This window comes from Crocuta crocuta, unplaced genomic scaffold (genome assembly GCF_008692635.1).
Source record: "Crocuta crocuta isolate KB4526 unplaced genomic scaffold, BGI_CrCroc_1.0 scaffold340, whole genome shotgun sequence".
Taxonomy (NCBI): Eukaryota; Metazoa; Chordata; class Mammalia; order Carnivora; family Hyaenidae; genus Crocuta; species Crocuta crocuta.
This window is the reverse complement of record NW_027530642.1, coordinates 3111003-3138368: the sequence shown is the minus strand read 5'-3', so window position 1 is coordinate 3138368 and position 27366 is coordinate 3111003. Positions and strand designations below refer to the sequence as shown.

The 27366-nt window shown below is 47.4% G+C and overlaps 1 protein-coding gene across 1 annotated transcript; it reads right to left on the bottom strand.

Annotated features, from left to right (window-relative positions):
• Positions 1-1405: 1405 nt before the first annotated feature.
• CD74 (CD74 molecule) lies at positions 1406-27366 on the bottom strand. The gene is made up of 8 exons (XM_077769052.1): positions 27308-27366; positions 8921-9226; positions 5081-5253; positions 4812-4891; positions 4189-4251; positions 3385-3480; positions 3004-3088; positions 1406-2003 (listed from the first exon to the last, which is right to left on the bottom strand). The coding sequence occupies exons 1-8, from the start codon at positions 27364-27366 to the stop codon at positions 1624-1626; spliced, it is 1242 nt and encodes a 413-aa protein (XP_077625178.1). The 3' UTR covers positions 1406-1623.

Below are 27366 nucleotides of genomic sequence, written 5' to 3'. Positions count from 1 at the left end.
GCTAGCGACAGTAAGAGGCCGTGCGGAGACGGAGTGCTGGGCCGGAGGTCTTGGAAGCCCAGGCTGGCATCCGACTGCACCCTTACCTTGGGGCCCTGCCCCATGTCGGCCTCTCTCCCCGCCCAAGTGTGTTGGTCTGGAGCAGAGGTATGGCTTTGGTAGGGGTGAGCCCCTGGGTCTCCACAGCCCCCACTCGCTGGCAGGCCCAACACTGGAGCCTGTGTTGTTGCCGCCTCTCCTCACGCTCGTACTGTTCTTAGCACAGAAGTGAGAACAGGGATCTGGGAAAGTGGAAGCTGGAGCAAGAGGAGCTTGTGCTTAGAGACTACGGGCGGGAGCCTGTTTCTTGAAAGCAGAGTCTTTCCGTGCGTTGACACGGAGACCTAAGTATGTCTGTGCATCCCCACAGCCCAGCCTGGCCCGCGGGCCTCTGGTGGGGCTCCGGGCGCCGCACCCTCCCACCCCCACCACTGGATTCGAGGTCTCCATTACCTCCTCGGGATAAATAAACTACATGCCAACGACAGGAACCAGAAGTGTTCTACTCACTACGTTTTATTCTCAGAGCTGCGGCCCTGGGGGTTGAGGATAAGCTTGGCTGCACAGAGGGAACTGGGGGGTGGGCAGAAAGTGGGGTGGGGCTGTTGGAGGGGCTGGTTCTTCCTGGGTGAGTGTTGCTAGAGGGGCCTGTCCCCCCTAAACAGGCTACAAAGCCAAGGCCGGAAGAGAAGGGTGTGGGGGAGCAGCGTGCTACCTCCCTGTACCTTTCCACTTCGTCCACGGGCCTGGATCTTGGGGCTCCGTGTTGGAGGCTGAGATGGGGGTCAGCCTGGCTCTCGGTCCACCTCCTGGGGCCGCGCATTCCCCCGCGTGGCCAGGGACGGTGGGGAGCCAGGTGCCAGGGCGTCGTGGAGGGAGGCGCAGAGCGGGAGGTGGGGGCGGGGGAGTGAGGTGTAAGGGAAAAGGCGGGCTAGGGCCGATGGAGAGTAGGACAAGGAGTCAGTGGGCATGCGGGGCTGGCTGCGTGCCGGCGTCTGCTGTTCACACGGCCACTGTGGAGAGGAGAAGCAGCCAGTTAGGGTTGGGGTCCCCTGTTGTCCCTGACCCTTCCCAGCCCCCTTTGGATCTCAGAGCAGTTGAGGACTTCCCACCCCACAGCCTCTAGAGGTGGTTCTCATGTATGAGATGGATGTCCCCAGGGAGGCTGGAGGATGACCCAGGGCCACGCTGCACTGGCCACTCATCCGTGAGGGTTTCGGCCCCTCTGGGGAGAAGTTGCTGGGGACTGGGTGGCCCCTGCAGAGCCCTTACCTGGGCCCACGTCCGGCTTGGTCATCCCCAGCCCAGATGACAGGTCTTCAGTGTCCAGTGGCTCTGCAAAGGAGTAGCAAGGCCATCTGTCACTTGGCAGTCCAGCCTCCCACACCCACTGGCGAGGGGCCTGGGTCATTCTTCCCAGCCCTGCCAGGGATCCGTGAGCGGTGGGGCCGGTGCCAGAGGGAGGGGCTCTTGTCGGACAGCAGCAACCAGGTGTGGTCGGGGAAGGCCAAGGAAGGAGATGACACAGGGCGGGCGGGCCTGTAGGACTCGTGGATGCACCGGTGGTGCAGGGCTGCATGAGCATCACAGGTCAAGGACAGAGGGACAGATGAGTAAGCAGATGAGTGGGTGTAAGGAGAGAAGAGATGCATGGGTAAAGGAGTGGCTGCCCCCCGGAGCTCTAGCGTCCTGGCCGCGTGTGCGCCAGGCGGGCCTTCCTGGACCTTCCTGCTCCTCTGACGCTCCCTGGCCGGGCGGGCAGGCACTCTTACCGCTGCAGTTACGGTGCCCGCGGCTCCTGGTGTAGGGGACCTCGGTGCCGTTGGGGAAGACGCACCAGCAGTAGCCGGTGCTCCCATAGCACTGGAGCGGCTTATAGTTGCCGTTCTTGTCGCACTGGGGCCTGAACATGCCAGGGTGGACGGCGGGAATGCGGCTGACCTCTTCCTGGCATTTCGTCAGTACTGAAGCGACAGGCATGGTGAAGACACAGTGAGTGAGCAGGCCCTGGGCCAGGGTCTCAGCAGAACGAGAGATCCACGTGCCGCTGCTGTGGGCCTAATGCCTTCTGCCTGAGTGGCTGTGCTCACTCTACCCATTGCACAGATGGGGAAACTAAGGCATGGACCAACAAAGTCTGAGATCAAAGAGGAAGTGAATGGCCAAGTTGCTAATTTATCCCAGAACCTTCTTCTGATACTCAAGGCCTATTAAAGTTTGGAATTGCACTTGTGATTCTTATTTCTAGGAGAAAGCAGTAGGCATCTTGGGAAGTCTGAACTTCTGTTACTGGGGTTTTCCAAGTACAAACTGGGGCTTTGCTGAGGATGTGGAGGGATTCAGACATCAGTTGGGAGTCGGTCAAGATGGCACTGAAGGGGCCTTCTATGCACCTATGAGGGAAAACAGGGGGCCTGGGGTGGGAATGGGCCACTGATCTTCCACTTCCAGCACCAAAGCCCAGAAGGAAGACCCTTGCCCTAAGCCGCATGGCATACTAGTGCCAGGATGGAGACCTGGCTCTCTCTGATGCTTTAGGGCTGAAAATCCTGCCATGCGTTGTCCACAAGATGGAAAAACCCCAAGGCCCTCTTGTCTGGCCCCTGCTGGCTGTGTGAGCATAAGGAGGTCCTTCTGAAAGTGGGGCCTGAGCCCGCCCAGCCCCCTCAGACACCTGTGCAGGGCTGCGAGGAGGAGGAGGTCGTTGTGAGGACACTTGGAATGTTGGGTGGTTTTGCTCCAGGCCGACACCGTCCTCCACAAGGGAGGTCATCCCCTAAAAGGAGGCCTCTGCCCTGTGGGCCCTCAGGCAGGGTGGTGCTGGGGGTGGGGGGAGCAGCCAGCCCGGAAGGAACAGGCAGGAGAGACAGGAATGAGAGCTGGGGAGTCCCGGTGCCTGAAGCAGGGAGGGCCCTGAGGGGGCTCTCAGAAGCCCTGGCAGCCCAAGGCCCCCGCGCCCCATACCTTTCGGAGCATCAGCGTGGTTCTTCTCCAGCGGGCCCTTGCTCATTTCAAACAAGAGCCAATGGTACATCCAGCTCTCAAAGACCTAATGGGATGAGGCGAGGGGTCAGGCTCAACAGCCCCCTCCGACCTTACCTGCTTTGCCCCTTGGGAAAGACATGGAGGGTCTGACAGGGACTCAACACCCCAGAGTCCAGCTGCAGCCCGGACCCACGGAGTTTGGTCTAGATGCTTCCTCACCTCCAACCCTCTTCATGGTTGTGGCTTTGTTGGTGTCAGCTCCCTGGGGATGGCTTCCCCGGACCACCCCTTACAGCGCCTTTTCCCAGCCCTGTCCTAGAGGTCAGGAATGAGGGACGCAGTGCGGGGAACGCTGCTGACCTTCCAATCCAGGGTTCCCATGGTGGTCTTAAGGTGTTTCAGGTTCTCTGGGAAGCTCTCCTTCAGCTGTGGGTACACCTTCAGAGGGTCGGCCTCCTGCAGCGTAGTAAGCAGGAAGGAAGGTTTGAAAAGTGCTCCCTGGCAGGCAAGGTGAAATGTGCAGCCCATGTTCGCCTGGACCCTCGCTGTAATGGAGCCAGTGGGGAGGGGGGGCAGCAAGGGTCCTCCGGCGGCACAGCTACGTGATCCCCAGGCTGGGAGTACAGAGACCCAGGCTCCAGGCCCAGTTCCACCACTAACCCCCAGTCTTCCACTCCTCGCAGACTCTTCCTCTTGCAGGGCTCCCCTCCTCCACACCCCTTCCCCTGCCATCGCTCGGTTGAGTCCTCTGCCTCTTTCCTTAGAAATCTCCCTGCTCATCACCTGGTCACTTGTCTGTCTCCCACACTAGCCTGGGACTCCCATAGGATTAGAAGCAAGTCTGAGTGTTTCCCAATGTGAGCCCAGAGCCTTGCAGTGCCTGGGACAGAGGAGACATGCAAAAGAAATTTGGGGAGGAAAAAATGGGCACCTTGAGCAAGTCACTTCTGGGCTTGGGGCCTCAGATTCTCTCTACCACTCAAAAAAGGAGCTGGCAGGGCTAGACTATGTATGACATTTAAGGGCCGCACTGGCATTCTTTCGCTAATCTGGTGAGCCCCTAGTGACGTCTCCTGTGAGCCCAGAATGGCCCAGGCCTTCGAGCAGACTCCCTTTGGGGAAACCTGGGTGGGCAGGCAGGGCCACTGGCTGGGTCCCACTCACCAGGAGCAGGTGCATCACGTGGTCCTGTGTCATGTTGCCATACTTGGTGGCATTCTGCATGGGCTGTGGAAGAAAGGAAAAGGGGGTTACCAGCACTGGCCCACAAAGGAGGAGGCCCACAAACGAGAGCCAGCAGCCAGAGTCTGGGTGAGGGTCCCGAGGCCCAGGTGTTCAACAGGAACAGGCCCACGTCTGCCACCTCCAAGCACGGGAGCTCAAACAGGTCACTTTACCCGCATCAAGGTTCCTTATTGGTCAAATCTGCATAAACTTCCCTGCCCACAGCTTTGGGGACAACAGATTGTTTTATGAACAAAAACATTACCCATCTAGGACATCAGGGCTTTGGGAAAGGAGGGGACGGTGAGGTGCTCTGGGAAACAAGAAGCGCCTTGTAAGCGTCCCAGGGACGGGCCCCCAGAGGCGCTTTCCTCCTCCACACCTGGGAGCCCTCTTCTTCTTAAGGTGGGCCCTGCCCTCCCCCCGCCCCCCGCCCCTCACCGCGGTCCACTCCCCCAGCCCTGCTTTTCCTGGCTCACCAGTCCTCCCTTGTCCCTTGCCGCCTGCCCTCCATCTGGGCTAGATAACGCCTCCCCCTTCCACCGCCCTGAGGTCGTCCTTACCCCCTGGAGCAGGCCTTGCATGGGCATCACCTGCATCAGCATGGGGGAGGCTACCCGCATCTTGTTCAAGGGCTTGGTAGCTGTGGGACAGGAGGTACAGACAGTCTGAGTGTGGCCCCAGTGGCCAGGGAAGAGAGTACTCAGATGGGGGACCAAAGTCTCAAACCCCAGTGAGAAGGGGCTGGGCTTCCCCCCCACAGGGAGAAGGAGGTGGGCCCCAGGGTGAAGGCACGCGGGTGGGGGCGTCAGGGTGGAGGTGGGGCACGCACCCTTGGGGAGCTTCATGCGCATGCTCTCCAGCTGCAGGTTCTGTGCGGTGACCGTCAGCTTGTCCAGCCGGCCCTGCTGCTGGTACAGGAAGTAGGCAGTGGTGGCCTGGCCAGCCAGGAGCAGAGCCACCAGGACAGAAAAACCTGTGTACAGGGCTCCTCGGCTGCATTTGCTGTTGGGGGGATGGAGACAGGTCAGAGGAGAGTCCACAGCGGTGGCTGCCCCAAGGACTGACAGGGTGGGGGGAGGCCCCATTTCCATCAGCCCCTCTACCCCCTCAGCTACCCCAACACACACACACACACACTTTAAGCACAAACAAGTGCCTGTGCACATGCAGCTTGAAGACATTCCCTGAACCCCGTAGTTCCGACCGTTGCTGTCCCTCCGATCCTCCTACGCAGAACGCCCAGATCTGCCCCCTGCACCTGGGGCAAGATGAGTGGGGAAGAGCCAGTGACAAGTACCTTGTTCTTTCTGTCAGGGGGTTCCCTGAGGATCAGCACTGCCCTCGAGGGGGAGGTGGTTTTCATTCCCTACCTACTCAACCCCTGCAGTGAAGTCAGAGAAAAAGGAAGGAAGTGGGACCCGGACAGCAGAGCAAGTGGCCCACCGAAAAATGAGAAGTGAGGCCTTCACATTTCAGGGGTAGGTTAGGGGCACTGGACGGTGTCAGACTAGAACGGGGCCGGGTACCACCCACTCTGGGGGCACATCCTCTGCCCCAGACTCTCAGTGTCTTTGAGCAAATCTCTGCCATTCTTTGGGCCTGTCGTGTGGACGCCTCTCACCTCAGCAATTCTAGGATCTGGTGGTTTTCTTCTTTGAAGCAATCTGACTGACATATTTCAAATGATGATACCCCCCCCAAGGGGGGACCTCAGCGGGAGTGTGGTGCCTGAGCCTATATGACTGGGAGAGAGTCTCACATTCCCTAAACTGGTTGGCCCGACAGGGAGGAGTAGCCATATCTGAGACAGCCTTTGGAGCTGTCGACCTTGGATAGAGTTTGGCGGGGCACGTGAACGTGGCACAGTTTGGGGAATGTAAGGGTCCTGTGCCAGGCACTGAGAGTTCCCGGCCAGTTTTCTCCCACCTGGCCCCAGAGCTGGGACTGACGACTAGAACCCCAGTGGAAACTTCCAGGAGGAGACTGCATTCTGCTTACTCCAGGAACCAACAGGGACACTTTAGGAAACTCCAGGAGACCCTCCTGCATAGTAACTCATGACATCACAAACACAGCTCATTCTCATTGGCTCTCTGCTTGCCAGTCCTCTGCATTTTCTGGGCCAAGGTCCAGCCCAAAAGATTGTCGTTCTGTTAGGACAAAGCAAACACTCTGCATGGGGAAGAGGAGACGAGACAGGAGGGGAAAATGAAAACAAATCCCACTTCTAGGCCTTCCCAAGGAAGAGGGGCGTCCTCTAAAGGTTGTGAAAAGTCCACCCAAGCCAGGGGCCTGTCTAGGCTCACGCTCTCCAGCTCCTTATCTACAGGCTCATGCTCACCCCTTCCGCAACCCCACATCCCATCTAATTCCAGTCTTAGGAGAAACTGAACCTTAGTTTCACCCCCTTAGCTCAGGGGCCAGGGGTAAGTCACTTAACCCCTCTGAGTGAGTAACCTGAGCTACTCAAGAGGTTGTTACAGAAAATAAGATCCTAAGGGTAAAGCTCCTGGCGCCATACCTGGGCACACAGCACTGAATCCTTTCTCGGAAGCTACTAGTTAAACTTAGCATCTGGTTTCCTTCCTCTTTTTGCATCTTGAATGCGGTCCCCTGGTTCTGAATAACTGCCAACTCTAGTCACCTCTATCTTCATTTCCTCCTTTCCACTACCTCCTTCTTGAATCAACAATAGTAATTGGCTGAAGTCAGGAGCCAACCAGAACCAGCAGGAATCATGATACAGATGTTGCGAGGCAGAAGTGTTCACAAAAGTGTCTGAAATCAGCTCCCGGCTGGAATGGACTGAGCACACTGGGCAGGGTCAGTTTTAGAAGTGGTAACTAAACTAAAAGGAAAACGAGACAAAGATTTGAGGAGGGGCTACCCTCTCAGTACACTGAGCCCATGCTGGGTCTGCAACTCGCTGGGTAGCCTGAGCTCAGAGGGCCTCCACCTCCCCTCCCTGCAAACCATGCCTCCAGATGGGGGCCAGATGGTAGAGTGAGACACACTTTGAAATCAGGCAAGCGCTGGGTTCAAATTCTGACTCCAACACTCACTAGCTGTGACAACTTAGGTAAGCTGGTAACTAACAAAGCCTCAATTTTATGTAAAAAAAAAACTGAGCCTGGGTGGCTCAGTTGGTTAAGAATCTGACTCTTGATCTCAACTTAGATGTTGATATCAGGGTTGTGAGTTCAAGTCCTGCACTGGGCTCTGTGCTGGGTGTGAAGCCTACTTAATTATTATTATTATTAATAATAATAATAAAATTAATAATTTTAATTAATAATTTAAAAATTGTTAATAAAAATAAAAATAGGGATGAGAAAAGTACCCAACTCATAGGGTTACTGTGAGAATTAGGATTGGGTTTAGCACATAATAATCATAGTAATTAACAGTGGCTGAGGACTAGTGACAGGTAGACAGTGAAAGGGAACTATTAATCATGACTAGTATCATCATTGTTTTTATTTTATTAGTTTAGTTTAGTTTATTATTACTGAGACCCAGAGAGAAGCAGTGATTTGTTACCTATCTCCCAGAATGCAGTTCCTCATGACATCTCTGAGCGTCTCTCCCAAACCCCTTTCTGCCTGGTAACAGCTGACATCACAGCCCTAAGTCCCTATAATTTGCAAATTACCTTTTTTTTTAAGATTCTATTTTTAAGTCATCTCTACACCCAATGTGGGGTTCAAACTCACAACTTTGAGATTAAGAGTCACATGCTCTACTGTCTGAGCCAGCCAGGAGCCCCAATCTGCAAATTACTTTTTGAAGACTGGGGACTATGGGGACACAGAGTAACTGCATTCTTTTTTTTTTTTTTTAATGTTTATTTTTGAGAGGCAGAGAGAGAGCAGGGGAGGGGCAGAGAGGGGCAGGGGTAGACACAGAATCTGAACAAGGTAACTACATTCTAATCCTGCTTTTTTTCAGGAGACACCTGGATGAGAGAGAATCCTGGGGCTGGGAGAGGGGTCCCCGGGTCCCCTGGATGGCTGTGCTGGCCCCTTGCTACAAGGGAGAGGGACACCGGCAGGGCATGCCCACATCAACCTTCAGTCCCTTCTACAAATGTAGCCAGAGTCACCCCCTTGCCTCTCCCTGACCCCTGCCGCGGTCTTTCCATCCCTCCCGTAATGGCGGACCCATCCGTCTTCTCAATGAACACCTGTGACTACACCTCCCTGATACAAACTCCTACATGGATCCAGGCCAATCAGGGACAAACCCCTCTGTGACGGGATGCTGCTACCATCCTCTTTGAGAAACTCTGTGTCTCCATCTAGGATCCATAGCATTTTCCAGATCTGGTCTAAAGTTTCTAACCTAGGATTCACGGTCCAGCTTTAGGAGGTCTGTGAAGCCGTGATACTGTGTGAAACTCTAGGGAGAGAATCCGGGGCTCTCTCCTGATTTTCAGAACAGAAGTGTACCATGCAAAGAAATAAAAAAACTCCTGCCCTCGAGAAGCCCCCTCATTTTACAGGAGGGAGAACAGAAGACCCAAGCAGGCCAGAGTCTTGCTCAAAATCACCCAGAGTCAGGGCCTGAACCCATCTGTCCTGTGGCTCCCAGTCTAGTGCTCTTCCCGCAGCACCTGGGCACATCTGTGTGGTCCAGGGTTTGTGTGCTCTCCCCCGTAGCTCACACGTACCTCTCCGGGGCTCCGGGGCGCTGGCCCAGCATGGGCAGCTGCTCATGGTTGGAGATAAGGTCACGCTGGTCTTCCATGGTTCTGGCCTCTAGTCTTTCCCACACCTCCTCCTCCTGCCGCTGCTGCTGCCGCTGCTGCTGCCGCCGCCGCTGTCTCCTGGGTGTCTGGGACCCTGAACAGTGGCTCACCTCTTGAAGTTGGGGCTGAGGAGGAATCTGATTCGTCCACAGGAGGCCACTCCGCCCACTAGTTAAAGTAGAAGTGAAAACCACAAAGCTGGAAATACCCCCACTTGGGCAAAGCTGCCTTTAACAGGGCAGGATGAGGGGGGTGAGGCTCCCCGGACAGGTAGAAAGGCCAGCCCACTTCCATTGGCTGCTCAGGGCCTTCATCACTTGTTTCCAGGCAGACCTCTGGATTCATAAGGCACTTTCCACGTTTCAAAAAACAGGCAAATGTTTACTCCCTAGACAGGAAATCACTTTGAAAGAGAAAATGCCTTTGTCTCCCAGGTTCCCACATGGATGACTGGGTGCAGAAAGGGAGGGGACACAGTGGGCTCAGTGATCCCCCTGCTGCCTTCTAACCTGTGCATTTTATGAACTGAGTCTGTGGTTCTAAGGCTCTGGGACTAACATTAACTGCCACTTACTAAGCCCTCCTTTGTGCCAGGCACAGTGCTAATTGTTTTACATGTTTGATTCATTTAATCTTTACAGTGACCCTTTGAAGCCTGTTTTATTTTACTATTTCCATTTATAGGTAGGGACCCTGAGGCTTTGAGAGGCTACGTGCTTGCCCAAGATCCTGCATCCAAGAAGTGGGGAGTCTGTTTACACTCTGCTCTTCTGTCATGCTGATGTCCAAACCATGTGTTTCAAATTCAGGACAGTGGGGGCCTCTGCAGAAGGCCTGGGAAGGGCACACAGGGGAGATTTAACTGTGATGGCAAGGTTTTATTTCTTACTAACTGTGGCTTACATACCATATTTGTTGTATTAATCTTTATGTCTTTTATGTGTTTCAAAATTTACATTAACGATTTTTTTTTTAGTAATTTTAGTAGTTTTTAAAGACTTTGTGGTTTGGGGTGCCTGCATGGCTCAGCTGGTTGCAGCTCAGGTCATGATCTCACAGTCTATGAGTTCGAGCCCCACATCAGGCTCTGTGCTGACAGCTCAGAGCCTGCTTGGGATCCTCTCCCTCTCTCTCAGCCCCTGTCCTGCTCATGTTCTTCTTCTATCTCTCAAAATAAATAAGTAAACTAAAAATATATAAAACCTGTTAAAAATAAAAATAAAATAAAGACTTTGTGGTTTGAAGATTCAATCAGTCTAAGATTTCAAAAGTCAAGGGAGATAGTAGATGTATTTTGAGGAGAGGGAGAAGAGCAGACATGGCCTTCAATGCACCAGACCTGAGTTCAAGTTCCAAGTCAGAAAGACGTAGCCGCATGACCTGACCCAGTCCCTTGATCTTTCTGAATTGTTTTCTCCTTTGTAAAGGAAGGACAATAATACTAAACTTGCCAAGTTGTAAGATTAAATAACCATTTAGCACAGAGCCTGGTAACCATAGAAGGTGCTCAAGAAATGAAACTGTTACTCATATATTTACTAGTAAGATATTTTCTGGATAATCAAGACAAACTATGTATCCATACAAACTTGAGCACAAATATTCCTAATAGCCCCCAACTGGAAACAACCCAAATGTCCATCAACAAGTGATTAGATAAACAAATTGTGGTTCACCCATGCAATGGATACTACTTACAAAAAAAAGAATGAACTATTGGTACACATACAATCTGGATGAATCTCAAAATAACTATGCTATATGAAAGAAGCCAGAACAAAAGAGTATATACTATATGATTCCATTTAGAAAAAGTTCTAGGAAATGCAAATTAACTTATAGTGATAGCATAGAAATGAGCAGTTACCTAAGGACTGAGGGAGTGCAGTGCTGGATGGGACAAGAAAGACAGTGGCAAAATGGCACAAAGAAACTTTGAGGGCACGGTCTTGATTGTAGAGCTTCATTCATGATGTATGCATATGTTAAAGCTTACCAAAGTGTACACTTTAAATACACAAAATTTGTTATGTGTCAACTATGCCTCAATAAAACTATTATTAAAGTAAGACATTTTAAAAACATTCTCTTTTTTTAAAGTTTGTTTATTTATTTTGAGAGAGAGAAAGCAAGCAGGAGAGGGACAGAGAGAGAGAGAGAGAGATCATGACCTAAGAGGAAACCAAGAATAGGATGCTTAACTGCTANGCTTGGAGAATTTGGAAAATAATTTGACAATAAACTATTTGGAAAAAAAAAAAAAAAAAAGAATAGGATGCTTAACCGACTGAGCCACCCAGGCGCCCCTTTTAAAAACATTTCTTAGGGGCGCCTGGATGGTTCATTTGGTTGGGCATCCGACTTCAGCCCAGGTCATAATCCCACGCTTTGTGAGTTTGAGCCCCGCATCAGGCTCTGTGCTGACAGCTCAGAGCCTGGAACCTGCTTTGGATTCTGTCTCTTTCTGTCTCTCTCTGCTCCTCCCCTGCTTGCATTCTGTCTCCCAAAAATAAATACACATAAATAAGCAAACAAATAAATAAATAATAAATAAATAAATAAATTTCTTCAAACACAAGCGACAAAGAAAAATAGTGTGTTGTACTTCAAAGGTCACTATAAAGAAGGTGAAGAGTCGGCCCACAAAATAGAAGAAAGTATTTACAAATTATTAGATCTGATAAAGGTCTAATGTCCAGACTATATAAAGAGGTATTAGAACTCAACAGTCAAAAAACACCTAATTTCAAATGGGCAAAGGATTTAAGCAGATCTTTCTCCAAAGATGTACAAATGGCCAATAAACAATGAAAAGATGCTCCACATCATTAGTTATTAGAGAAATGGAAATCAAAGCCACAGTGAGGTGCCACTTCACACCATGATGTCTATAATCAAAACGACAGACAATAACAAGTGTTGATAAAGATGTGGAAAAAGTGAAACTGTCATCTATTGCTGGTGGGAATGTAAAATAGCGCAGCTGGGGCACCTGGCTGGCTCAGCTGTAGAGCACGCCTCTCTTGATCTCAAGGTCCTAAATTCAAGCCCAACATTGGGGGTAGAATTTACTTTTAAAAAAATAAATAAGGGGCCCCTGGGTGGCTCAGCTGGTTAAGAGTGACTCTTGGTTTCAGCGCAGGTCATGATCTAAGGGCTGTTAGATTCTCTCCCTCCCTCTCCCTCTGCCCCTTCCCACGTGCTCTCACACTCGCAGTCTCTCTCTCTCTCTAACTTAAAAAAAATAAAATAAAATGATACAGCTACTTTGAAAAACAATTTGACAATTCCTCAAAAAAATTACACAGGGGGTCGCCTGGGTGGCTTAGTCGGTTGAGCGTCCGACTTTTGCTTAGGTCATGATCTCGCGATTCGTGGGTTCGAGCCCCGCGTCGGGCTCTGTGCTGACTGCCAGGTCAGAGCCTGGAGCCTATTTCAGAATCTGTGTCTCCCTCTCTCTCTGACCCTCCCCTGCTCACGCTGTCTCTCTCTCTCTCTCTCTCCTAGAAATAAAATAAAAATATTTTTAAAAAAATTACACAGGGTTACCATATGAGCCAGTAACTCTGCTCCTCGATCTGGCACAGAGAAAGGAAAGCACATGCCCACACAAAAACCTGCACACACCTGTTCCTAGCACCACTACTCTTTGTAGCCCCAAAGTGAAAACAACCCGGATATCCATCAACTGGTGAGTGAATAAATGTGGCATAGCCATACAACACAATATTATTTAGCCATAAAGAGGAGTTAATATATCAACAGAACTGTTGTTTTTTTTTCATTAAAAAAATTTTTTTTAATATTTATTTATTTTTGAGAGACAGTGCGAGCGGGAGAGAAGCAGAGAGAGAGGGAGATACAGAATCTGAAGACGCAGAATCTCCAGGCTCCAATCTGTCAGCGCAGAGCCGGAAACGGAGCTCAAACTCACAGACCGTGAGATCATGACTTGAGCCAAAGTTGGATGCTTAACTGACTGAACCACCCAGGCGCCCCAAACTGCTGTTTTTTCAAAACCAATGAAGTACTGATTCATGCCACTAAATGTTTGAATTTGGAAAACATCATGCTAAATGAAATAAACCAGACACAAAAGGCTACATACTGTATGATTCTATTTTTGTGAAATGTCTGGAACAGACAAATTCATAGAGAGAGAAAGTAGATTTAGTGGTCGCTGGGGGCTGGGGTGGGGAGGGGAGGAAAGACGATGATTGCTAATGGGTACGAGGTTTCCTTCTGGGGTGATGAATATATTCTAGAATTAGATAGTGGTGATGGTTACAGACTTTGTGGATATATGGAAAACCACTGAGTTGTACAATTTTAAAAGCTTGAATATTGTGGTATGTGAATTATAGCTCAATTTAAAAAAAGATTTCTTGGTAATGATGGCCAGAACACACATATAGCTTCGCTTCCTCTCTCAAATGACATTTTTTTAAATGTAAACTATAAGGACAAGGAGGACAGAAGAGAAAGCAGAGCAGAATTTTAGAAGCTGGAGAGCATGTACACTAGAGGTAACTCCTATAGCAGACCGCAGAGAGCTAAATCCTAAACCTGCAGCTAGGAAAGCTGAGAAGCCACCTATCTGCATGGCAGATGTAAGTCTGCTCAGGAATTGGGATATTAGGCAACTAGGAAGGAGTAAAGGTGGAGCTAAGAAGAGGAGGATTGGTTGGAAGTGTGTTCACCAAACAGTTGGATACCCAGTTCCTCTCCTTCCACAGTACCCCCTCGCTCTCTCAGAGAAGACTGGAAGGTTATCCTCTGGCACGCTACAGGACATGGGCCTGTACTACGGCTAAGAGTGCCAGCCTTCTCCCCACCCCCAGGTCCCTGAACGCTAGAAGGCAGTACATGGGAAGATCTTTCTTTGGGGAATATGACCATCCCAGGAGAAACATTGGGGGTTCCCCAACGAAACAAATAACGTTATAGGGAAGCCCTCAGGGGATAAGCCCTAGTCATGGCTCACAGCTTCTACTTGGTTTTTTAGATAATCAAGGGTTATGGACTATCTGAAAAAAGCCTCTAACATAAAAGAGAATGAACAAAACCAATAACCAAACCCAGAAAAAGCACCATGGAGGAACAAAATGGCCATGAATAGCACATAAAATATGATACTATACCCATGAAATGAGAATAGGATGCTATAAAGATATAGGTACCATTAGAAGAAAAACACAGTTTTTGAAGACTAAAAGTACAAGGGCAGATATTAAACAATTGGTAGATGGAAGATAAAGTTCTTTTAGTTACTCAGAAAGACAAATTTCCCACAAAGATAAAAAGAAAAACCAGATAGAAAAGAGAATTAAAGACCAGTTCGGGCGGCCCAAGAGCCAAATATCAGAGTTCCAGAAATGGAGAACAGAGAAAATAAAGGGGAAGAAATCATCAGTGATATAAGTCAGTACAGTTTCCAGAATTCAAGGACATAAATTTCCAAACTAAAAGGGCCCAGGGAGTACCAAGGAAAAGGCATGAAAATAAGTTTTCAAACCAGGGCACATCCTGGTGAGGCTTCAGAAAAATAAAAACCAAGAAAAGATTCTGCAAATTCCAAACTTCCAAAGTGGAAAAAACAAAACATATACAAAAAAAACGGGAATCAATGACTTTGGATTTCTTAACAGCAACCCTGGTAACCAGAAGATAATGGAGCAATGCCCTCAAAATTCTATGGGAAAATTATTTCCACCCTAGCATCTTCACAGAGCTAAATCATCAAATATGTGAGGGTGTCATAAAGATATTCTCAGACATTCAAGATCTCAAAATCTTTCCTTTTTCAGAAAGCTTCACGAAGGTATGCTCCACCAAAATGAAGGCGTTCACTAAAAATACGAGAAGACCTGGGACACATAAAACTGAAATTTCACTTGTGAGATGGAATGGGGATCCCCAAGAGGGTAGTGCACAGAAATTCTAGGAATAAAACAAAACATCTACATTAGCTCAGGCCCAAAGGCTCTGAAAGACATCTCAATATGACAAAATTGGTAGATATGTGATGTGCCTGATAGATATCTCATATGTACTGAGAGGCAATTTGGATAATTTTTGGAGAGTATAAGAAAGATTAAATTATGATAATTTCATAGAAAATTAAGTAAATGAAGCAACACTCATACACTGTGGGAACACAAGCTGGTGCAGCCACTCTGGAAAACACTATGGAGGTTCCTAAAAAAGTTAAAAATAGAAGTACCTCATGATCTGGTAGTTGCACTATGGAATATTTACTCAAAAAACGCAAAAACACTAATTCAAAGGGATACATGCACCCCCATATTTACTGCAGCATTATTTACAATAGCCAAATTATGGAAACAGCCCAAGTGTTCACCAACAGATGAACAGATAAGAAGATGTGGTATATGTGGTATATATACACAATGGAATATTATTCAGTCATAAAAAAAAGAATGAAATCTTTTCACTTGCAACCACATGGATGGAGATAGAGAGTATAATGCTAACCAAAGTAAGTCAGAGAAAGACATATGTCATAGGATTTCACTTATATGTGGAATTTAAGAAACAAAAGAAAACAAAGGAAAAGAGAGAAAGACAAACCAAAAAACAGAGTCTTAACTACAGAGAACTGATGGTTACCAGAGGGAAGGTGGGTGGAGGGATGGGGGGAGAAGGTGATGGGGGAATTAAAGAGTACACTTCTCACGATGAGACCTGAGTAATGTAGGAAGTGCTGAATCACTATATTGTACACCTGAAACTAATATAACACTGTATGTTAACTGTACTAGAATTAAAATAAAAAACTTAATTAAAAAAAAAATAAAGAAGGGCTCCTGAGTGGCTCAGTCAGTTGAGCAACCCACTTTTGATTTCGTCTAGGTAATGATCCCAGGGTTGTGATAGCAAGCCCTGAGTTAGGCTCATGCGGTGTGGAGCCTGCTTAAGAGTCTCTCTTTCTCTCCCTCTTCCCCTCCCTGATTAACACACTCCCACCTCTCTAAAAAATAATAATAATAAAATTTAAATTAAAAAATGTAAAAGAAGGCACCTGGGTGGTTCAGTCAGTTGAGCAACCAATTATTGGTTTTGGCTCAGGTCATGATCTCAAGGTTCGTGGGTTTGAACCCCACATGGGTCTCTGTGCTGATGGTACGAAGCCTGCTTGGGATTTTCTCTCTCTCCCTCTCTCTCTGTGCCTCTCCTGCTCACATGCACATACTCTCTCTCACACACAAAATATATAAATAAAAATGTTAATATAAAATAAAATAAAAAAGAAAGAAGGGGCACCTGAGTGGTTCACTCAGTTAAGCAGCCGACTCTTGGTTTCAGCTCAGATCATGATCTCATGGTCGTGGGATTGAGCCCTGAGTCAGGCTCCATGCTAGACGTGGATTCTCTCTCCCTCTCTCTCTGCCCCTCCCCTGCTCGCATGAGGGAGGGAGGGAGGGAGGGAGGAAAAAAAGGAAAAGAAAATTAAGTAAATGAAAAATCAAAACAACTATTAAGACTTGGGTAAACCAAAGTTATATATGAAATGAATAATAATCCTTGTATACTCTGTAACTAAAATTGAATGTCATATGCATTGTCATAATATGGTAAACATTGAATGCTGATCATAAATAACCAAACATATAATAGTGGTATAAGGGAAGATGAAAGGACAGAAAGAGTGACGTAGAAGGACAGAGGAGGAAAGAGAGCTAAATCCTCATCTTCCACTGTGAAAAACCAATCAGATATGTTTAAAATTGAAAAAACAGGAAGTAAAATCAGAACTTATTTAGAGATACAGAGATAGATACCAAAAGAATCAGCTAAAAAAGTTTGAAGTGGTATAAAGAGGAAGGTGAGGAAATGCTATTTTTCACAGTAAGCCTTAGAGAAGCATTTGATTCTTCAAATATGTAAATTTTTTGTAACTTTGATACAAAGTAAAGCTAAATTTAAAAATAATGAAAAAAAATAATCAAAGTCAATTGATTCTAAGCCACCCAGGTGCCCCAAAGAAAAATTCTTCTTTACAGAAGAATGCAAGAAAACTAACTTAGAAGAAAAGATAGAATTAGAAAATCACCTTTTAATAACCCCCAGTATAAATAGCTGGTTCAGGTAAGGGCCACCAATGGATGCCAAAACCATGAGACGAAAGCTGGAGAAGGACAGGATATCACACACTGTAGTATCATCCCAAAGGTCGTCACTGGGTGCAAAGAGGGAAAGGCCCTTCACAGTGGTGCAGTCCTGCTCTCAGCACCAAGTGCTCAAACTGAGTATCACCAACGGTGGGAAAGCCTGACATCATGTTTCCTAATGGGATAATAACACTGAGCATCAGCTGGGCAATATCTTTGCTAAAAAATCATTAACCTGAATCTACTTTTGTGGGGGTTTTTTAAGTTTATTTATTTATTTTGAGAAAGAGAGAGAGAGAGAGAGAGAACGGGGGAGGGGCTGAGAGAGAGGGAGAGAGAATACCAAACAGACCCCACGCTATCAGCATGGAGCCTGATGCAGGGCTCAAACCCATGAACCATGAGATCAAGACCTGAGCCGAAACCAAGACTTGGATGCCTAACCAACAGAGTCACCCAGGCGTCCTTTTAGACCTAGTTTCAGTTTACAGTAATAGAAGGGTAGAAGAACAAGTTAAATGACACAAGGAGGAAAAAGACAAATCCAGGGATAGTCCACAAGACTAAAGATTTAAAAGATTAAAGAAATAAAAAAGAAAAAGAAAAAACAAATGTAGGGGCACCTAGCTGGCTCAATCAGTGGAGCATGCAACTCTTGATCTCGGGGTTGTGAGTTTGAGCCCCATGTTGGGTATAGAGACTATTTAAACATTAAAATCTTTAAAAAAAAAAATAAAAGATTTTAAAAATGTAATAACCAGATGCAATTTATACATCTTGACAAGATTCTGGTTTGGAAAAAAAAAAAAGCTATAAAAGATATTTTTGAGAGGCAGAAGAAATGTGAATCTGGATTGAATATTAGAGGACATTTCAGAATTGTTATTGTTTAACCTAGCAATAAGTTTGATAATGGAATTTTTGGCTGTTAAGTGATTATGTTTTTAGGAGCTGAAGGCTGAATGAAAGACTTGGAGGTGACATGAGTTGATGTTTGCAACTTATTTTCAAATGGTTCAGAAAAAAAGATACAGACAGATAATAGATAAAACTGACAATAGTTGATTATAGATGATGGGTACAGGAATGATAAACTTTCCTGTATGTTTAAAATTTTGCAAAATAAATGATCGGCGGCAATCGTATTCAAATCCTACACAGGAACTGTGCTGCCTACTAAGAAGACGCTATATTGCCATCACTGTTACACTGACACTTGTAAGGGCAGTGGGCTCTTGTAAAACATGGGCACATAATGTGTGTTGTAATCTTTATTGGACTTTCTCAGTAACTATTCAAAAGTTTTTTGTGGGTTTTTTTTTTTGATAGGAAAAAATTCCATCTCTACCACTTACTCGATGTGTGATTTTAAGCAAATTACTAAACTCCTTTTGCCTCGGTTTCCTCAAATGGGCATACTAATAGAATCTATCTCATTGGGTTGCTGGAAGAACTGAATGAGTCAATATACACATGCCTGACAGAGAACCTAAGTGTGCAGTAGAATTTAGGTAGCTCAGTGACATGATTTTCACTGCTAACTTGCTACATCTGAAGGTAGCCCTTCAGGCTAGTCAGTTGAAATGCCTGCTCTCCTTTGGTGCGGACACTCCAGGCTCCGGAGGTGTGTGTTCATGCCAGTTCACTTGGCTGAGCCAGGAGGCAGAGTCTCCCAAGACCTCGGGCCCTTCCTGTTCTCCTCCTCAGTCCCCAAGTCCCTGATAGGGAGGAGCCGCCCTAGGTAGTGGGCAGACAGTGCATTTCCAGCTCTGTCCACCACCCCACATGGCCTGGCCATTCTTTTGGCAGGAGGTCTCCATGGATTCTGGTATACTTGGGCCATAACACAGAGCCAGAGAAAGGGGCTCTTTGTGGGGAAGGAACAGGCTTCGGCTCCAGTCCCACATATACTATATCTGCCTCAGGCAAGTTACTTCACTTCTTTCATTCACCCATTCAACACTTACTTATTGCACACCTACTTTGTGCCAGGCACTGTCCTAGGTACTTGGGCTACATCAATGAACAAAGCAGACAACCATCTCTGTTCTTATGGAATTTACATTCTAGCAAGAGACAAGCAAGTAAGCTATACTGTTGGTTAGAGAGAAATGAGCAAGCTGGGGAAAAGGGAAGGTATTACTGGGGCAAGTCGATGCGGGTAGGGTGCAGTAGTTTGTAGGGTGTTGGAATGCACCTCACTGGCAAGGCCAGATTTGAGCACAGGCTTGAAGGGAAGGTTGTTTACCAACCCCATGTCTGGGGGAAGAGTGTCCTTGGCAAAAGAAAGCCAGAGAAAAGGCCCCATGGCAGGGATGTGCTCGGCATGGTTGAGGAACGGAAGGAGGCTAGTGTGGCTGGAGTGGAGCCTCTGAGATGTGGAGCAAGTGCACATGAGGTCAGTGATGCATGGGGCCAGGCCCTGTGGCCATCTTCATGACTTTGGCCTTTACTCTGAGTGAAATCAGGAGCCATGGGAAGTCTTTGAATAGAGGAGTTCTGTTACCTGATTGTGTGTGTGTGTGTGTGTGTGTTTAAAGAATTCTTTGTTTTAATGTTTGTTTATTTTTGAGAGAGCAGGCAAACAGGGAAACACAGAATCCAAAGTAGACCCCTGGCTCTGAGCTGTCAGCATAAAGCCCAACATGAGGTGTGAACCCATGAACCGTGAGATCATGACCTGAGCCAAAGTAGGACATTTAACCAACCGAACCACCCAGGTGCCCCTCTGACTGTATTTTAAAAGGGTGGCTTGGGCTGCTGCATTGAGAATCTCACAGGACTGCTGTGAGGGTCTAAGGAGAGCCTGGATGGAAAACACTTGTAACAAAAGGCCCTGAATACAGTACAGTGCTCTAGGAAAAAGAGACTGGCTGTTCTGCTTCTTCCCATCTTATCCAAGAGATAATCAAGAAAGGAAAGTATTTGATTTGCCCAAGGTCAGATGTTCTACAATCAATCTAATATCTGGAACTCCTGGACTCTTCTCCCAGGTGCCATCTGGCAAGTAGGTTAATAGCCTTTGGACTTGGTCTCAGTGAGTGCATCTGAACAGGACAGACTGAGCAGTCCTCCCCTATGATTCATTCGTCCAACAAACATGTATTAAGCACAAGCACAAGTTCTCCATATAGGGAGATATAGGGGCATTTGAAGACACCTGGTGAGGGCTGAGCCCCAGTCATTGGTGGAGCAAGAGTCAGATATCAGTCAGAGATCAGGCCACCAGTGGCTGGGGTTAAGCTTAGGGGCCAGGGTTCCGTGGCTGGAATCAGATCACAACATGAGTCTGGAGGCAGAGAGACCGGTCAGGAGACTGTGGAGAAAAGCCAAGCCGGAGAGGCAAAGCCTGGTGGAGCCTGTGGCTGGGAGCATGAGGAAAGGGGACGAAGAGTAAAACGTCAGGAGGAAAGTCCACAGGACTGGGGTGAGACTGCATATGAAGAAAGGGGTGGGACCAAGATGCTGCTTAGGATTCCTACTTGGGTGACAGAGTTGATATCATTCACAGAAACAGGAAGTCCTTGGCACATCTGAGGAACAGAAAGAAATGCAATACGTCTGAGCATGGTGAGCAAGGGGGAGTGTGGTTTCAAATGCTGTTGATGAGACAGGCAGGGGCCAGATCATGCAGACCTTGGTCTTGGTGGGTATTATTCTAAAACAAAGGGAAGCTAGCAAAGCGTGTCAGGCAGTAAGGGACTGTATTTGGTTTATGTTTTAAAATCATGTGCGGCATATACGTTTAAGGGGGGCAGGAGTGGGGAGCCTGGAAACCAGTTAGGAGTGAAGTAGCTTAGGTGAGAGATGGTGGTGTTTTCTGGTGCTGGTGGAGACAGGGAGAAGTGGATGGATTCCATAGCTGTTTTGAAGGGAGAGATGTCAGGTGTGGGAATGAGATCAAAGGCAGCGCCTGGGTTTAGGGCTGTATAATGGATAGAGGCATTCATCAAGATGGGGAAGATGGGAGAGCACATTCTGGAATAGGCAGACTCCAGGGTTTGGTTCTGGCTACATTCTTTGTGACATCCATATGTAGACATCAGGAGGATGGTTGAAACTTAAAAAACGAGTGAACATGGACATTTGTAAATAATTAATTCACAGATGGCATTTAAAGCAATGGGGCTAGGGCTGAGCCCTGGGGACCCTCAACATTTCGAGACTGAATGGAAGGGCCCTGGCCAGTGTGGCGAAATCATCAGGGAGAAGGGAAACTGGGAGAGGCTGTGCTCATAGACCCCAGTAAGGGGGTGAGGGAGGAGGGTTTACTGTCTCCAATGCCGTTGAGAGAACAAGATGGAGAAGTCCCATGGGCTCGACCACGTGGGGGCCACAGGAGATGGAGACAAGAGCAGGTCAGCAGTGGGTCAGGAGGTGACTGGGAGGGGAGGAAGTGGTACCAACATGAAGGGGGGGCAGAGAGTTGGGGGTCAGCAGCTGGAAGAGGACTCAGGTCATGGCCTTTGAGCATGTTTGTGGCTGGGAAAGATACAGAGGGAACAGGACAGGGACTTGATAGTCTGAGGAGGGGCCCGGCCTGCCCAGCTCCTGCGCGGGGCATCCCAAGGCACTTCTGCACAAGCTGCCCCTCCAAGAAAGGCTGCTCTGTCGTCTGGCCTCATCCCCTCCACAGCAGTCAAAGCCACTCCCTGACACCACCTTCCTTCTCCTCAGGACTTGGACCTCCTGCCTCAGCATCGCAGCTCATTTCCCCAGGGCTGCCACCACCAGCGCCGTCCACTGGATTTGGGCAAAGTGAAACCTCCTGAAGTCCACCAAGGCCTTTGTTCCTGGCTTTCATTTCCTCTTAGGGTCTCACCTCTTTGACTGACTGTAACTGAGTCCCACATGGTTTCTCACCGTATTGTCACAACAGCCCTGCAAGGCTCCAGGGGATTTAGGAGTTATCCAAGGCTAAGCTGGGCATGAACACAGGCCTAGGCTGTGTGTGGAGCCCATTCTCCTGACTACTATGCCATGCTGCCTCTCCCTTATCTCGGCCGATCTTAGTGAAGGTGACGCCTCCTGTACTCCTATTCCCAATGAATGGATTTGAAAGGCAGATGGGATTCTTCCCCCTTCTTTGTTTCATGGGGGCAATTACTACAATTACTCTCCAGACAAGCTTAGTTCACCAGGCTTCTGTCCTACCCAGGAATGACCCTTTCTGAACACTTCCTCACATCCCTGAGAATCTGTTTGCATGCCTCAAGAGACAGAGAGCTTACTACATCCATGAACAGCCTGTTCTAGGCAGCAGGATAGCAAAGCAATCCAAGACACGGACTCCAACACAAGTTGCTTTGGCTGAATCGCAACTAGTATCCTGTGCCTCAGTTTCCTCATTGCAAAATGGTAATGATAGAAGTACCTACTTCCTAGTGTGATTATGAGGATTATGAAGATGCTACACTTAAGTTACTTGGTAAGTACATCATGAATTTGAGTTATGAACATCATCATTTTTCCTGAGGGCGAGCTACAACTCACCTTACTGCAACCTACCAAACAGTAGGTTTGGGAGAAGTAGGATGGGAGAATGACAGCTTAAGGCCTCATCTCCTACCTTCACAGGCCTACTGTTGATTCCCAGGCTTTTGCACTCCCTGGATTTGGAACCCCGTGAGTGGGCTCACGTGACTGCCTATCTACCATCAAGGCAAGATTATGTCATGACGGAGAGCCCAGATTCTAGAGACAGACAGAGCCAAGTTCAAATCCAGACTCTTCTGCTTACTTGCAATGTGTTGTCTTGGCCAAGACACTCAGTGTCCCTGAGCCTCAGCTTCTTCATCTGCAAAAATGAGATGATACTACCCTTACTTACTTCATCGGGCACTATGAGGATTAAGATAATGTATATAAAATGGTCAGCACAGTTCCTACTTCAATAAACAATTGCCATGAATATTCCAGGGCTATGCCATCTGATAGAGCAGCCACTAGCTCTCTGTATGTGGCAGTTGAAGCCTTAAACGTGGCTAGTCTGAATTGAGATGTGCTGTTAAGTATAGAATACACATTGGATTTCAAAGACTTAGTATAAGAAAAGAATGTAAAATACCTTGATAATTTTCTATATGGCTTATATGTTGAAATAAAAATATTTTGGATATATTGCATTAAATATATAATTGATGTTATTTTTTCTATTCATAGGTCTTCCAGAAAGTTTCAAATTACATGTGGCTCAGTTTTGTGACTTGCATTATAGTTCTTTTGGACAGTACTACTATGGTGGGGCTTTTGTTGTTTTGGGGGGGTGATGGTGGTGGTCGTTGTATTTTTTTTTTCCTGTGGGGGGGGTGGGAAACAGTATAAGTGGTTTTGAGGTATTTGAATTTTAATGGCTATATCTGTCTCTTATAGATGGTATTTGAGCTGTAAGGGCTCTTTGGAGATTAAGTAGATCCAATCTCCTCTCTAAAGATGGGGGAACTGAGGCCTACCCGTAGGCCCACGGGATATGCCTAGGGCCCGAGAATTAATGATAGCAGAACTCCAAACACCTTCCCCATGCCAGCAAGCAGCCTCAGGTCAGAATAATGCTGCCACCTGGTGGTCACTATAAATGAACACCACAAGTCAGGGCAGCAGGAGGCTCCCTCAGGAGCAGGCCTCTGCTGCCATCTCCTTCCCTTGGCAGAGGCTAGAATAGCAGGATCCCCCACCACCTCCTGGCCAGTCTGACTACATAGAGCCCCAGCTCACCAGGGGTACGACTGTGTAGTGATTGAGGGCATATCTGTGGTTACAGACAAGTGAAGGACTAAATCCCAGCTCTGCTCCTTTCTAGCTATGTGGCCCTGCAAAAGCCACCTATCTCTGACCCTTGGTTTCCCCCTATGTTAAATGTGGGTAATAACAGTACTTACCTCAAAGTGATTACATTGAGTCCACAAATACCTACAAAGCACCACCACTTAGGCTCTGTCCCTGGTACTGGGATATAGCAGGGAACCTAAAGAGATAAGCCCATGGTTCTCAGAGTGTGATCTTTAGACCACAGACAGCAGCAGCAACTGAAAACGTGTCAGAAATGCCAATCTTCAGGCCTCCATCCCAGGTCTACTGATTCTGAATCTGATGCATGCTCAAGGTTGAGAACCAGGAGACTTGGACACATAGATGTATGTATCAGGTGGAGTTAAGGGATACGAGTATGCAAACAAATGGTTAAATATCTTGAGAATAATGGCTGGAGGTGGGGGTTAGGTGGGGAACACTAACTGATCTGTGAGGGTCAGGGAGAGCCTAGCTGATAAGGTGACAAGTTCCAGCAGACATCTGAAAGCAATTATCTAGAGGAAAGGCTAAAAGGGTATATGTCTTTTCCCCTTCAGAACATATCCTATATTTATAAGAAGTCCTAGGGATAGAATATAGGTGACTAGAGTTAATTTAAAAGAGAGAGAGACTTCCTGCAAACTGCATACACACATTCTGCTTCTATCTCATTGGCCACAACTTAGTCATATGGGGCCAGACCTAACCACCTACGGAGTCTTTATTCTGATCACCACACATCCAGCTAAAAACTGAGACTGTTTACAATAGAAAATGAAGAAAAAGCACACTGGGGAACAAGGTCTCTGCCATACTAAGAGATTCTGATGTAACTGGCCTTTGGGAGTCTGGTTTATACTTACATGCCTCCAGTGGTGGGGAAATCCCGATCTCATAAAAATGTTATTCCCTCTTTGAGCAGCTCTTTTAGAAAACTCTTTGATAACCCAAGTCTACCTTTCTACAATTCCTAGCACCTTAGGAAAAACCCTGCTTGCTCCCTCTTCTCCAAGACAGAATTTTCCTATTTTAAGTCCCCTATACATCTTCTCTTTGAACCACCTAAGGTCAATGGCTCCCCTGAAGCCAGGTCTCGGGAAGGGGTTTCCTGATCCTGCATTAAGAGACTGAAAATGACTTTGACAGTAACCTCATGCATGACAGGGAGCCACATCACCACCCATGAAGATGAAGTGGAAGGCTAGTGCTCTACCTCAGGCAGAACATGAAGAATGCCATGCAGGAACTGCAGTTCCAATCTCACTGGACTTTTGTATTTCTTCAGATTTATTTTGCAGTTATTTTGCAGTTCAGTAATTCTTCTTCTGTTGGCTCTAATCTGCCATTGAACCCATCCACTGAGTATTTAATTTCAATAACTGTATGTATTTTTCTTTGGTTCCCTTTTGAAGACATGTGATTATTAATTTCAATAACTGTATGTATTTCTCTTTGGTTCCTTTTCAAAGACATCTGATTATATTTTGCCTATTTTTTTCATTACTTCAAGCATTTCATATGTAGTTATTTTTTTTTTATTTCATGAGAGTGAGTGAACTGGGGAGAGGGGCAGAGGAAAAAGTCTTAAGCAGGTTCCACAATCAATGCAGAGCCTGAAGCGAGGATCAATCCCACAACCCCAGGATTATGACCTGAGCCGAAATCAAAAGTAGGAATGCACAACTAATATGAAGTCTTGGGGATAAATTTGTTTTGTTTGGGGTGCTTATTTTTGTGTGTTGGTATCGTTTTTGGAAGTGGAGGGAGGAGTCATATTTGGTTGAACCTAATCTGTGAGAAACCATTGCGCCTCCATTGTGGTTTTCCAGAGGACCAGCTTTTGCTTTTTATCAAGAGCCTGGACACAGTCCTACTTAGGACTGTATTAGTCCAGAAATCTGAGAATTTCTGGCTTACTGTGAAGGTCAAGCTCCCTCACCTTCGGGCTGAGGACAGGGAAAGGGGCAGAGCCTAAAACTTCCTGGCACTGACTTGGTGTTTGCATTAAGGGCTACCCCAACTTTCTTTGCTTATAGCCATTCCCTAGTCCATTTCATCTTGAACTTTTCTCTCATTTCTTGAATGCCCCTAGGGATTTCTTTTTAAAAGTTTAAATTTTCTTTTTAAGTAGGTTCCAAACTCAATACGGAGCCCAACATGAGATCCAAGCCTGAGCTGACATCGAGAGTTGGCCACTTAACTGAGCCACCCAGGTGCCCCTCCTTTATTTCTTGGAAGCCCAGGAACGCATGTTGGTTTTAAGGTATAGAGGATCTAAAACGGCTCTTTTAAACTATCTAGTTTACAGAATCAATCTAGTCTGCAGTAGAGGGAAGCCCATACACCTATTCTTTCAGTGATTGATTAAACAAGTCATTACTGAGCCCATACTTTTCCAAAGACTGGGGCAGAGGGCTGAGGTAGACGACACTGAACAAGACACACTTGGCCTTCTCAAGATTAGTGGAGGAAACAGGCTAGAATACAGGGGGACGGCAGTGGCACGTGGGAAGTGGGGGTACTGTGGGAATTAAGTGGAGTACCTTGAGGGGCATCCAGGAAGGTAATTTTTGAGAGAGGGATGAAGAAGATTCTAACAGACAAGCAGAAGATAATGAGGTGAAGTGGGGGAGAGGAGATGCTGAAGGAGCCAAGCTGGGAGGGGATGCGAGCAGGAGACCAAAGGCACAGAGAATTGGAACAACGAAAGAAAAGTATAGGTTTGGCCGGCAGGACCAGATAACAAAGCATGTGGTCAAGGGCTAGGCAGGATTGTTTAGTAGACTTGCAGGAGCTCAGGTCAGAGAAAGGTGCGAGGAGGGCAGCAGGGGCCATTTCTAGGCCCCTGGTTGAGGTTGCAGCTGCAGCCCGTGGCATCGGGTTCACCTGCCAAGGCTGGGCTCCCGTGGTTCGTGGTCTCAGGTGGGCAACAGCTCATCCAGTCCTGCCCGGCATGCCTGTGGCCGACAGGCTGCTGCTCCAACCCAAGCTGTGCAAGCTGGCTCTCCTTGCAAACAAATCCCTGAAAGGAACTGCTTTCAAAGACCTGGCTGATTGCATCTGTTACCAGGAAACAACAGGACAAGCTGCAAAGTCCCATCACAGGAAATAAAAAGAATGCTCTAGCAACCACCAGCATTTTCCCACCAGGATCCCAGCCAGCTGTCATTCTTGCTCCTTGGCATAAGAACGGAACAAGCTTAAGAATAGCAGTTGCTTCTTCAGAGGCAGGCACTGTGCTAAATGCTTTAATCTTACTTAATTCTTATGATACTCTACGAGGCAGCCATTATCACAGGAATTTTCACTAAATGGTCAAGTGGTTAAGTAATTTGCGTAAAGTCGGTCTGAAGCTGGGGAATAGATGTTTTCATCCAGGCATGTGTACCTCTTGAGGGCCTGTACACATCCTGCTTTAGCAATCAGGATGACGGCAAGCACCCTCAT